The 14,205-nt window shown below is 36.2% G+C and overlaps 1 protein-coding gene across 1 annotated transcript in view; it reads left to right on the top strand.

Moving 5' to 3' along the window:
* The window catches only part of ZFYVE9 (zinc finger FYVE-type containing 9), a 172,125-nt gene that overhangs the window by 65,662 nt on the left and 92,258 nt on the right, over positions 1-14,205 (top strand). Inside the window, exons 3-4 of the mRNA XM_040627308.1 lie at positions 2,137-2,242; positions 6,064-8,162. Coding sequence (XP_040483242.1) covers positions 2,173-2,242; positions 6,064-8,162 — 2,169 coding nt within the window. The 5' untranslated portion in view covers positions 2,137-2,172. The remainder of the gene's footprint in view (positions 1-2,136; positions 2,243-6,063; positions 8,163-14,205) is intronic.

The following is a 14,205-nucleotide window of genomic DNA, read 5'->3' as shown; positions in this document are numbered from 1 at the left end:
ACACAAGCCAGGGGAGTGTGGGAGGGAGAAGCAGGCTTCCTGCCGAGCAGGGAGCCCAATGTGGGGCTCGATCCCAGGACCCTGGGATCATGACCTGAGCCGAAGGTAGATGCTTAACGGCTGAGCCACCCAGGTACCCCAACACCATTTATTGAAGAGACTATCCTTTCTCATATATTGTTGGCTCCTTTGTCATAAATTAATTGACTGTATATATATGATTTTTATTTCTGGAATCTCTTTTCTGTTCCATTGATTGATGTGTCTGTTTTTATGCCAGTACGCTACTGTTTTGATTATTATAGTTTTCTAATATAGTTTGAAATCAAGAATTGTGATGGTTCCAGCTTTGTTCTTTCTCAAGACTGCTTTGGCTCTTCAGGATCTTTTGTGGATGCATACAAATTTTTGGATTTTTAAAAATTTTTGTGAAAAATGCCATTGGAATTTTGATAGGGATTGCATTGAATCTGTAGATTGCTTTGGGTAGTATGAACATTTTAATAATATTAATTCTTCTAATCCATGAGCCCAGAATATCTTCCCACCTTTTTGTGTCTTCTAATTATTTCATCAGTGTCTTCAGAGTACAGATCTTTCACCTCCTTGGTTAAATTTATTCCTAGGAATTTTAATCTTTTTGATGCAATCATAAGTGATATTGTTTACTTAATTTCTCTTTCTGATAGTTTGGTGTTAGTGTATAGAAACCAACTAATTTTTGTGTGTTCACTTTTTAAAAAAAATTTAAATTTAAATCAATTAAACTTAATTAATTAGATTTTAATTTTAAAAATTGAAAACTCTGTGCCACATGTGGGGCTTAACTCACAAACCAGAGAACAAGAGCTGCATGCTCTACTGACTGAGCCAGCCAAGCACCCCTTGTGTGTTGACTTATTCTTGCAATGTTATTGAATTCATTTATTCTTACAGGTTTTTTTGTGTGTGTATGTGGAGTCTTTAGGGTGCTGTATATTATAATATCATGTCACCTGCAAGAGCAGATAGTTTTAGTTCTTTTCTGACTCAGATGCCTGTTGTTTCTTTTTCTTCCTAATTGCTTTTGCTAGGAATTCCAGTATTACTTTGAACATAAGTGGTGAGAGTGAGCATCCTAGTCTTGTTCTTGATCTTAGAGGAAAAGCTTTTAGGTTTTCACTGCTAAGTATGATATGTTAGCTATGGGCTTGTCATAGATGGCCTTTATTATGTTGAGGTATGTTTTCTACCCACTTAGTTGAGGATTTTTATCATAAATGGGTGTTGAATTTTGTTAAATGCTTTTTCTGCACTGTTGAGATGATCATATGATTTATCCTTCTTTTTGTTAATGTGGTACTACATTGATTTACAGATGCTGAACCATCCTTGCATCCCTAGAGTAAATCCCACTTGATTGTGGTATATGATCTTTTCAATGTATTATTGAATCTAGTTTGCTAATATTTTGGTTTTAGATTTTTGTATCTATATTCATCAGGAATATTGGTCTGTAATTTTCCTTTCTTGTAGTGTCCTTACCTGGTTTTGGTATCAGGGTAATGCTGGCTTTATAAAATGAGTTTAGAAGTGTTCCTGCCTCTTCTATTGTTTGGGAGAGGTTAAGAAGCATTACTATTAATTCTTTTTTTTCCCTTAAGATTTTTTATTTATTCATTTGAGGGAGAGAAAGTGAGCAAGAGCATGAATAGGGGGTTGGGTCAGAGGGAGAGGAAGAAGCAGACTCCCTGCTGAGCAGGGAGCCCGATGCTGTGCCTGGGATCATGACCTGAGCTGAAGGCAGATGTTTAATCAACTGAGCCAGGCAGGCATCCCAGTTCCTTTTTTTAATGCTTGATAGAGTTCATCAGTGAAGCCAACTGGTCCTAGACTTTTCTTTGTTGGATGGTTTTTAATTAGTGATTCAATCTTATTAGTAATTGGTCTGTTCAGATTTTCCATTTCTTTGTGATTTACTCTTGGTAGGTTGTATTTGTCTAGGAATTTATTCATTTTCTTTAGGTTTTCCAATTTGTTAGTGTATAATTGTTCATAGTAGTCTCATCATCATTTGTATTTCTGTTATCAGTTGTAACGTCTATAAATTAACTTTTAGCAATTGAAAGTGTAATACAAATTTGATCTACTTTCTAGGTTTAAACAAGTCTCTTGAGTGGTGTTTCTTCACCGATGGAGAATTACTTCCAAGCAGAAGCTTACAACCTGGACAAGGTATTAGATGAATTTGAACAAAACGAAGGTGAGCATTTATTTTGGTGAATCTATTTGAGTGCATTTATGATATGGAGAATGTGGCGTTATAAGAGGATGCAACACTTTAAGAAAATAGAACGACTTAATAACTTAATGATAATAGTATTATATTTTAATACCCAGTGGAAGAACTAACATTTTTTAGCACTATGCCAGATACTATGCTAAAGCATTTACATGGAGTGTATTATTTAATCTTTAAAATAATCTCATGAAAGTAGATCTTATTTACATTTTATAGATGAGAGGCACAGAGAGATTAAGCAATTTCCCCAAAGTTAGTTTGCTAATAAGTGGCAGAATGATTAGTATCCAGGCGGTATGATACTAGAGACTGAACTTTCTTTATACAACCAATTTATGGTCAAGAAAAGCTTTAGAATGTGTGATTGTATTTCCTAACTAAGAAAAATAACTTGTTGCCTGTTGATTGACCAATAAAGTAAAGATACATTTTAGACCTAATTCTAAAAGATTTATAGTTTTAAGTTACTGCCAAAATGGTTAGATAAAATGTCTGCCTAAGATTCACTTCATTTAGGAAAACTTTTTCCTTAAATTTCTCTTTCAGTATGATTTGAAGATCAGCCATCATTAATTAGATCCTTCCTACCCTGATATTCTCTGTTTCTTTTTCCTTTCTTTTCTTTTTTTTTTTAAGATTTTGTTTATTTGAGAGAGCACAGGGGTGTGGGGGGGGAGAGATGGGGGAAGAGCAGAGGGAGTGGGAGAAGCAGGGAGCCTGAGATGGGGCTTGATCCCAGGACTCTAAGATCATGACCTGAGCCGAAGGCAGACATGCTTAACCAGTTGAGCTACTCAGCCCCCCTCTCCCATATTGTCTGTTTCTAAGGGGAAATGGCATGTAACAAGTTTACAAAGTGATGTATTTCCATCTGAAGTCCAAGATTTTAGAAATGGTCTCCAAACCTTTACTATATCCAGTGATTCAGGTTGTTCTTTGATAGTAGTTGGGAAGAGAGATTAATTTTAATGTTGTTGCTTTGGGTCTGTGATAGAGCAAGTCTTATAGAATTATGGGGGTGAGGAAGGAAAAGGGAGAAGGAAGGGTACATGGAATAGCCTGCTCTTCTCATATTTTAGCACTGATGACCTAAAGCTACTCCATAGCCATAGGATTCATGTAAATATGAATTAATCATTTGGGATTTTATTGGATCTACATACCACGGTGGAAGGGATATTTTCCTCTCAGTTTCAGCCATTTATACAGATAATTTCTCAATCCTTTCTTTGGTTTGGCCTTCTGTGTATCACAGTTATTTGTTAAGAGATATCTGTACAGGTGCTATACCTAATCACTTGACTAGGATACTTCTAGAATTACATTGACTCGAATAAAACTATTAGTTCATCTTATCAATCTCTTTATGACTTCTTTAGATTCTAGTAGGGTACTTTGTATATAGCTGATTTTGAATATATTTTTGTTGAATCAGTAAAAATTATCTTCTGGTTCAAAAATACAGCATTTGCTTATAAAAAGCAATTCCTTTAGAAGGAGAAGAACTTCAGAAGCCAGATTCTAGTTTGGAACTATGTTGTTTATTTGTTTTGAACTATTTAAAAAAAATTTTAGTACTAGTTGCATTAAAACTACCACCTCTAGCCTGGTATCTTTCCAAGTATATTTTAAATAAAGTGATTTTTCATTTTGTGCTAATTTCCTTCTTTAAATGAAAAATATACCACACACAGACTGTTATAACACTAGATAATTAACATTATACCCATGTGGTAGGTGATTGAATAATGACATTTTAAATAACTGATCTATCATTCTTGTTTGAATATTATTAAATATTCTTATAAGAACCAGCATTTCCTTTTTATTTCCATGAACCATCTTGGAAATAATGATTTCTTTTTTTAAAGGAAGCATATGTTATTAAATCTCAAGTCTCTACTAGCCCAAATTTGGGCAACTCATGATTTAATACTCACAGTATTCAAGACCATTGTCCACACATTTTGATGTTTTATGGCCTTTACAGTCTGCCGTTTCTAGCTTCTTCACTACTTCCTTACACTAATTATTTGTTCAATCCCAACTGATTTACTTATTCCTCTCTCAGATTGTGTTTGGGACCTTACTTGTTCCCCCTTAAGAATGACCTCTTTTCCAAACTTAAATAAAACTGTCTTTGAAACCCAGCCATTTCCTCCTACTTTTATGAATTCCAGCTTGCTACCTCAGTTTCTAAAATATCTATCTTCTCTGAATTTACTATTTATTTTCTATACATAATAGTTTTCAAATACTAATGCTGTCCTATACTGCTAATTAGATACTCATGTGTGCTGTATCTGTTTCTTATTTTTCCAACTAGATTATGTACTTCTTGGAGGCCAGAGCTATCATTTAATCTTCATGCCCCTTAAGCACAATGCTTTTACTATGGTAGATACTCAGCGTGTATTTATGTGAGGACTTACATTGATGGAGAGAAATGGTTTCTGTCTGAAAAAGTTAGGGAGAAGCCATTGCATTACAGTGTAGTAAATGCTTAAATAGAGACATGAACAAGGTACTAAGATTAATGTTACTGTTGAGGGGAAGATATATCTGCATAATTTCAGGACTGTGATTATTAGACTTACTGTAAGAAGACAGCAAGGAAGACAGTAAGTGTATATTATTTCTCTAAATATATATATGGCACTATAACTTGGGAAAATAATCATCATAGTTATAATCTCTTAAATATGGAATTATGCTTATTGATAGAGTATAAGGAGGTTGATTTAATAACATAAATGAATATTTTTCTGCCAAATATCTTCAGATAATTATATAAATATAAATCTAATTAATAATGTGACATAGTTGTGAGTATAATTTCACATACTATAGCAAACTTTTAAAAATGCTTATCATGGACAAATTTCAAATACATACAAAAAACAGCATAGTGTAGTAAACTCTAGTATACCCATTTCCCAGCTTCAACAGAAGTTAACGTGCTGCCAGTTTTGTTTCATTTGTATCTTTATCCGCTCCTCGATGTTTGTTATTTTTTTACAGGTTTTTTTTTTTTTTTTTAAGATTTTATTTATTAGAGAGAGAGAGAAACTGTGAGCATGAGCCGGGGGGAGGGGCAGAAGGAGAGGGAGAAGCAGACTCCCCACTGATTAGGGAGCCAGACATGAGGCTCAGTCCCAGGACCCTGGGATCACAACCTGAGCCGAAGGTAGATGCTTAACCTACTAAGCCACCAAGGTGCCCTTTTTTAGTTTTTTAAGATGAAATTTTCATACATTAAAATGTATAGATCTTAACTGTACCAGTTTTGACAAGTAAATGTAACCCATATCCCAGTCGTCATGTAGATTATAGATCATTCTGTCTCCACAGAAAATTCCTTTGTTTTCCTTCCCATTCTATTACTACATCTTCATCACTGTCCTAATTTTTTTTCAGCTTAGATTAGTCCCCATCCTGTGTTGTATCCAGCCAATCCAAGGTCTTTCCCATGGCTACTCCCTGCTCCCACCACCAAGTATAGCCTATGTGCCATCTTAATTATGTTACTAGCTTGAGGTAGAATTCTTTTGTTGTTTGGAATGTCCTGGGATATTACCATTTGGTGACATGTAATACAAGAGGAGCCTTAAGAATATTTTTTTTATTCTGAGCTAAAAATTAGAAACTTTATATTCTAGGAATATTCTAGTTTTAGATATCCTGGGAATATTTTATTTTCAGAATATTTGCAAATGTAGTTAATTAACTGAGTCCTAGCTTTTCTAGTGTCACCAGCAAACTTACTGTAATTATTTTTGCAGATGAAACAGTTTCTCCTATTTTATTGGATACCAAGTGGAATAAGATTCTAGATCCCCCGTCTCACCGACTGTCATTTAACCCTGCATTGGCCAGTGTGAATGAACCTGCAGTTTCTGAGTCACAGCCACAACTAAAAGTCTTCTCTCTGGCTCATTCAGCTTCTCTGACCACAGAGGGAGAGGACCATTGTGCTAATGGACAGGACTATAGTCTGAATCCAGAGATCAACACAATGTGGATTGATGAAAATGCTGTTGCAGAAGATCAGTTAATGAAGAGGAACTGTAATCGAGATGATCAATGTAGTACTGTCGAAGTGGGAGAGAAGAAATGTGGAAACCTAGCTTGTCTGCCAGATGAGAAGAATGTTCTTGTGGTAGCCGTCATGCATAACTGTGATAAAAGGACATTACAAAGCGATTTGCAGGATTGTAATAATTATAATAGTCAGTCCCTCATGGAAGCTTTTAGCTGTTCACTGGATAATGAAAACAGACAAACTGATCAGTTTAGTTTTAGTATAAATGGGTCTACTGAAAAAGATATGAACTCAGAGAAACAAATGGATCTGTTGAATAGACCAAGTGCAATGGGGGATTCTGTTAAACATATGTGTACTGCTTCATCTGATAATCTAGCCAGTGTCTGTTCCCCTTCACAATTAAAGGATGATGAAAATACAGGTAGAGACCCATCCATGTCTGTGATTACAAGTTTAACAATTGATTCAGTAATCTCATCCCAGGGAACGGATGAAGGTCCTGCTGCTAAAAAGCAAGAGAACTGTATACCAGATGAGGTTCTCACTGGCAAAACCAGCTCTGCTAGGACAGATCTAGGGAGTCCAGACTCCTTTTCCCATTCAAGTGAGGGGATTTTGATGAAAAAAGAGCCAGCAGAGGAGAGAACAACTGAAGAATCTGTCCGATCTGGTTTACCTTTGCTTCTCAAAACAGACATGCCTAATGGGTCTGGAAGGGATGATAACTGTGAACAGTTTTCAGATTGTCTTGTGCCCAGTGACGTTAGAGCTGACGAAAAGGAAGGTTGTGAACATGAAGAAATTCTTGGCACTACAGAACTTCTTAATATGACAGAGCATTTCTCTGACTCTCAGGAGATGACTAATTGGAAATTGACTAAACTAAATGATATGAATGACAGCCAGATAAATAAAGAAAATGAGAAGTTTCTGCCAATGAATCAGCCTGAGGACATTTACAATGATAGTGGAGGAGAGTGTGATAGACTGGCAGAAGCAGGTCTAGATTTAAAGGGAACTTGCATGAATGAAAGTGAAGGATGTGATTTCTCCACTGTGGATACACCAGCAGCAAATTCTCTATCTAATTGTGATTCCTATGGAATGCAGAGCCCAGTTGTTTGTTTTGTTCCAAAGACTTTACCCTCCAAAGAAGATTCAGTAACAGAAGAAAAGGAAATAGAAGAGAGCAAGTCAGAATGCTACTCAAATATTTATGAACAGAGAGGAAATGAAGCCACAGAAGGGAGTGGACTACTTTTAAACAGCACTGGTGACCTAATGAAGAAGAATTATTTACATAGTTTCTGTAGCCAAGTTCCATCAGTGCTCGGGCAGTCTTCACCCAAGATAGTAGCAAACCTGCAATCTATCAGTGTTCCTTTTGGTGGTGCAAGACCCAAGCAACCTTCTAATCTTAAACTTCAAATTCCAAAGCCATTGTCTGACCATTTACAAAATGACCTTCCTACAAATAGTGGAAATAATATTAAAAACAAAAATGATGTTCTTGGGAAAGCAAAATTAGGGGAGAACTCAGCAACCAATGTATGCAATGCCTCTTTGGGAAACATCTCTATTGCTGATACAAATGGGGAACATTTAGAAAGCTACGAGTCTGGGATATCCAGTAGACCGTGCATTGCATTAGCTCCAGAAAGCCCAGATAATGATCTCAGAGCTGGTCAGTTTGGAATTTCTGCCAGAAAGCCATTTACTACTCTGGGTGAGGTGGCTCCAGTGTGGGTACCAGATTCTCAGGCTCCAAATTGCATGAAATGTGAAGCCAGGTTCACATTCACCAAAAGGAGGCATCATTGCAGAGCATGCGGGAAGGTAAGTTGTGTGTGTATCAAGTCAGAAATATGGCATGCCCATTTTATTAAGCTCAATTAGAGTTTAATAAAGGCAATGTAAGGTGAGCATACTTCTGGTTGAGATGACATTATAAATAGCTTGGAACACCCAGTTCTAGTAAATTTCTAAATAAAAAATGACCTCGCTGAATTTTAGTGTTTATATAACTTTTTTTGTTGCCAAGATTTAAGCTGAATCACTTTCCATGAACAGATGAAAATTGAGGAAGTGTTAACTTTGTGGTTTCTATATTGATAGATACTTGGTTAATGGAATAGTTTGAAATAAGGAAGTTATTTTTTTGATTTAAGAAATACTTCTGATTGACTTCATATTTTTTTTAATTCTTAAGAAATTGAATATTACACGTGAAATCCACCTAGTTTTCGCTGTAGGATTTTGGTCACTCTGCTAGACATTCTGGAATTTCTTATACACATATACACGTATTTTTGTCTTTTTCCCCAGTGTAACTTTTTCTTAAGGATTTATTTATTTATTCGAAGGCGGTGAGGGGTAGAGGGAGAGGGAGTCCCAAGCAGACTCCGTGTTCATTGTGGAGCTGGACCTGGGGCTCGATCTCATGACCCTGAGATCACAACCTGAGCCAAAACCAAGAGTCAGACATTTAACCGACTGCGCCACCCAGCCCGGTGCTCCTCCCCGTATAACTTTGATACAAAATAGAGTTGAGGATTATAGATCCTATGACATGGTTATAAGAATAATGAATATTCCTTAGCTCTCCCTGAGTTTTACTTGCTAGTAACATATCAACTTACTGGTTAATCTTTTTAACAAAGAACTGTAAACAAGGAGGAAGGGGATTTTATATTTTTAAAAAGAATGCAAAGTTTGATTTCAGGTATGGATTTCAATTTTAGCATTCTTACTATTAACTATATGACTTTATTAAGCTTTTGTTTTTATAAAAACAAAATAGAAAAGATTAGTAATTTTCATTGGGCTTTTGTGAAGATTAAATGAAATTACAGATGTAATAGTAAGCGCTCAGTAGTTAAATCTCTACTTCCCTTCTTGCCTGATTTATTGGTCTATTTGTGTTAATTAGGATGCTGTCAACTTTAAGGAACAGAGTATCTGACCCTTAGTGACGTAGACAAAAATAACATTTCATATAACAGGAAGCCTGAAGATAGAGACTCACTTAAGTCTGGTTGCAGTCAGGATCACTGAAGTTTTCTTGGTCTTCCACTCGTGGTCTCAAGAGAGTGGCACAGCTCTAAGCATCAAGTTCAAGCTGGCAACTTCTCAAGTACAGGGAAATTTGTTGGGGGCAAAAAAGCCTGTTCTTGCTGGCCTCTCATCAGGGAGGAAAGAATCCCTAGCAACTTCTTTCAGTTTATTAGCCAGTTTTAGATCACAAGTCCAATTTTATACCAATTATTGACAAAGGGGAACAGGATTGCTAGGATTGGCTAAGAAGATCAGTCATGATCATTCCCTGGGGCTGAGCCCAATGTTGCCTGAACAGAATTGGGATTCTGTTAATATGGAAAAGGAGGAGAATGGTTCCTGGTTGTGTAGTCAGTAAGGGCTATACTATAAGGATACAAAAGAACCAAGTGATGGGGAGCAGAAGAAAGTGAAAGCTATGATTGGGCTGCTGGTCTGAGTATTAAAATTTTTTGAAGAGAATAATGTGTCTAATTCCTAAATATCTTGTAGTTTAAAGTAAACCTATGGTCAGTAGCCTGAACAGTCAATTTTCTGTTAAGGAATTAGAGTTGTCATTTTTATGTCGTTCTATGTGTTGCTTACTGTGTATAAACACTTTCTGAGAACTTTGCTCTCTTGAACAAATAACAGCACTTTTCTTCCATATCAGCATGTCCAGATGTAATGAGTAAATAGGTAACTTAGGTGGATTTAGAAGGGAAATGGTGGCAAAATGCACATAAACTGAAAAATTAGATGAGAGTTTTGCTGAGTGGAATTTATGAATTTATGGGTTCATGTGGATTATGGATTCATATTCTGTTTTTTCCTTTCCATCTCCAGTTACCTCAGGGATGTTCTAAGGATTGGTGAGATAATGTCTGTAAAAATCCTTGAGCTTCTCAGAAGAAAAGAGCTTATAAACATACGTATGCTTTTTCTAGCTATTAATGAGATTATACTGGGAATGTAGCTAGAAAAATACCGCAACCAGTGGCATTTTATAAAATAATGTTCGCTGTTGAAAAAATAAATTTAGTTTGCATGTCCAGTAATTTCTCTACTTAATATGTACAGCTTAATACTCTTTAACAAGCATATATTAAGCATCTAATATATGAAAGGTTCTGGGCTAGATATTAGAGATTCAGAGATACAAAAATTGTGATATATGACCTCATGGAGTTTGTAATTAAGGGCATTGACTTCCGTAAGTTGGGAGAGGAATATCTGGATTTCCGGGAGTTTAAAAAAAAAAAAGCCTAAAAATAACTGTGAACCACTGATCTGAGTAGACAGACCATCCCACAACAAATTATAAGACATTGTATTAAGAGCTAGTTATATGTACTTTATATTCATTCTCATTTAATCCTCATTATGCTCTTATAGAATGGGTTATTATTTTTTTCCTCTTTGATAATTTAAGAATCAGAGACTCAGTGGTCAAAGAATATGCCGAGGATCTCACAGCTTGAAAGTGCTAGAGCCAGCTTTAAAGCTAGTACTCTTTTTTTTTTTTTAAGATTTATTTATTTATCTGTGAGAGACAGCGTGAGTGGGGGAAGGGACAGAGGGAGAGAAACTCAAGCAGACTCCCCCTTGAATGCAGAGCCCGATGCAGGGCTGGATCCCATGACCCTTGAGATCATGACCTGAGCCAAAACCAAGAGTGGGATGCTTAACCGATTGAGCCCCAGGGGCACGAAGCTAGCACTTTTTCTTTCATTCTTACTGCTTCCAGCATTTATACTAGCAGTATGAACAAAATACTTTAGGATCATTGAGAATGAGAGCTTAATTTTTCTAAGAATGGCAGAGGGGATCAGGAAAGTTGCAAAATGACTATTTGGAGAGGGAGATATAAAAAAGTGGATATAATTTATGGGACAGAGTTCTAAAGTATATGAGAAAAATGAGATCACATCAGAATACAGGTGGGGGCGCCTGGGTGGCACAGTCGTTAAGCGTCTGCCTTCGGCTCAGGGCGTGATCCTGGCGCTCTGACATCGAGCCCCACATCAGGCTCCTCCGCTAGGAGCCTGCTTCTTCCTCTCCCACTCCCCCTGCTTGTGTTCCCTCTCGCTGGCTATCTCTCTCTCTGTCAAATAAATAAATAAATAAATAAAATCTTAAAAAAAAAAAAAAGAATACAGGTGGAAAATTAGTGGGGAAAGGGAAATAAATTCATCTTACAGAAGAATGGGTCAAGATGAAAATACACTTGAATATAGAAGGAGTTAACAGAAAATTGTGGGAAATTATCTAACATAGTTTAAAGCTTATATTCAGTTCTTTTTAAGCAGTAGAATTGTTATAACATTCATGTTGGTAAAATGTAATTAAGTAGAATATAAAATAATTACACTAGAATTTTTGAAAGTATTAAAATGTTCCGGTTTATCTCTATATTACTAAAATGGAGATCAAGATATCTGGATTCCATTCTTATCTTCATTTTTAATTGGAAAAGTGTGTCATACTCTAAAATGCTCAGCAAATGTGAGTTTTATTTTATGATTTCACATGTTATTTAGTTAATTGCTCCATATAGCAACATAATCCCTACTTCTCCTGTATAATAGGTGATAAATTATAGAGTAGAAAGAGTACAGAAAACCCTTTCCCCAAAAGGTGCCCTCTAAATTCAAAAGATCACCATTACTATATATCCATATTAATTTCCTATGGAAATCATTGACTTCATCAGATCATGGTTATTCATCCTCTCTCAAGCTCCATTTGCCATCAACATTTTGACCCTTTTTTATTCAATCATTCGACTTCAAAGGATTAAGAAAGCATTGAGTTTAAGAGTAAAGGAAAGAAGAGTTTTAAAAGTGAAGAATTTCTAAAAGAAAAAATGTCATTTATTTTCTATTTCATCATTTTCTTTTTTTCTTTTTAAGATTTTATTTGAGGGGTACCTGGGTGGCTCAGTCGTTAAGTGTCTGCCTTCAGCCTGGGGCGTGATCCCGCCGTTCTGGAATCAAGCCCCGCATCAGGCTCCTCCACTGGGAGCCTGCTTCTTCCTCTCCCACTCCCCCTGCTTGTGTTCCCTCTCTCGCTGGCAGTCTCTCTCTCTGTCAAATAAATAAATAAAATCTTAAAAAAAAAAAAAAAAAGATTTTATTTGAGAGAGCACACACACGGTGGGTGGGGCGAGGAAGGGAGTGGCAGAGGGAGAAAGAGAAGCAGATTCCCTACTGAAGAAGGAGTCCAAGGCAGGGTTCGATCCCAGGACCCTGGGATCATGACCTGAGCTGAAAGCGGGCGCTTAACCAGCTAAGCCACCCAGGCAACCCTGGTCATTTTCAAGGCTTTGTCACACTTTATCAATTACCATCTCTATCTAGTTAATGACTGCTCTATTTACTACTTAATAGAAATAGACATAAAAATATTCTTTAAAAGTAAAACTTCTTGAACTGTATTATTACCTGAATATTTTGTATTTGTTTGAGATGGTGTGAAATATGAAAATAGAATAACATTTTTGAATACTTCCACTTTATGCTAGGCTTGCCTAATATTACAGTTCTCTGAGATATAGTTGCAGGTGAGAAAAATGTGCCTCAGAAAGGTTGAGTAACTTGCCTAAATCCTCAGAGTGTGAAAATGAGAGTGCATGGATTTTTTAAAAAATATTTTATTTATTTATTTGAGAGAGAGAGCATGAGCAGGGGAAGGAGCAGAGGGACAAGCAGACTCTCCCCACTGGCTCAGCCCACAGTGGGGTGATCCCAGGACCCTGGGATCATGACCTGAGCCACAGCAGACACTTAACCAACTGAGCCACCCAGGTGCTCCAAGAGTGTATGAATTTTAAGACAAATCTGGCTGACTCCACAACCTTAAGCTCTTTTTACTACACTGGACATAGCAACAAGATTTATTTGTGCTTGAATTGCTTACTAGAAATATAAGTCTTTGTCTTTGGGTGAGCATTAGTTTTGGGCAGCAGTAAAGGATTGGGAATTTGAGTATTTGAATTTAAAAGGAAGATAAAACTTCTGAATGGGGCTATCAGGTGAAATTACCAAAGTTAGCAGGATTTTAGGTTTTATTTCACATATCAAGTCTTGACTTACAAAGTAGAAAAAGAACAGTAGGGGCCTCAAGTCATTGAGCAAGGAGAGATTTAGTGATGGTAATACATATCACTCCAGTTTACTTACAATTATTTTTTCCATTGTAATTGACTTTAAAAGTATAACTCAAAGTAGATGATTTTTTACTGCATTGGTAATTTGAATAAATAGAATAGAGAAGAGAACTGCAAGAGAGGTAATGTAGAAAAGAACACTGGACTGGGTATGAAAGAGCTCTAGGCTTCTGTTTCCTGTTCTGTAAAAGGAGGGGATTGCATAGACTATTTCTGTTTCCTTGCAGCTCTGAAAGAGCTTATATGAACTGTGTTTAAAAAAAATAGAAAAGGAAATGGAATGATTTGTGCTAGCAGTGGTTTATCTCTATAAAATTATTACTAAATTTACTGATTATCTAAGGTCACTTTGTGGGAAGAGTACACCATTAAACATTTTGAAGTGTGCTGTGCTAGATGTTTTCTGGAAGTCATCTCAGAATGGAATGCTACTTATCAAGGTGTCAAGTGTGTTATACTGAGGGTTTTATTTCGCAATTACTGTTTCCTTTTTGATTCATTTCCAATATTTCTTCAGGATCCCTTTAGACACACGTGATCTTCATCACTTATGGTTTATTAAAAAAATAGCTTGATAAAAGACATGCCTAATGTTAAAATGGCATATTGAAAAATGACCCAGATTAATTTTTAATGTAGTTCTGACAAGTGTCCCCCTTGGGATTATAGATATTTAAC

The sequence above is a fragment of the Ursus maritimus genome, unplaced genomic scaffold (genome assembly GCF_017311325.1).
Source record: "Ursus maritimus isolate PB19 unplaced genomic scaffold, ASM1731132v1 scaffold_12, whole genome shotgun sequence".
NCBI classification, from domain to species: Eukaryota; Metazoa; Chordata; class Mammalia; order Carnivora; family Ursidae; genus Ursus; species Ursus maritimus.
The sequence above is the reverse complement of the archived record's forward strand: the minus strand, read 5'-3'. Positions and strand labels throughout refer to the sequence as shown.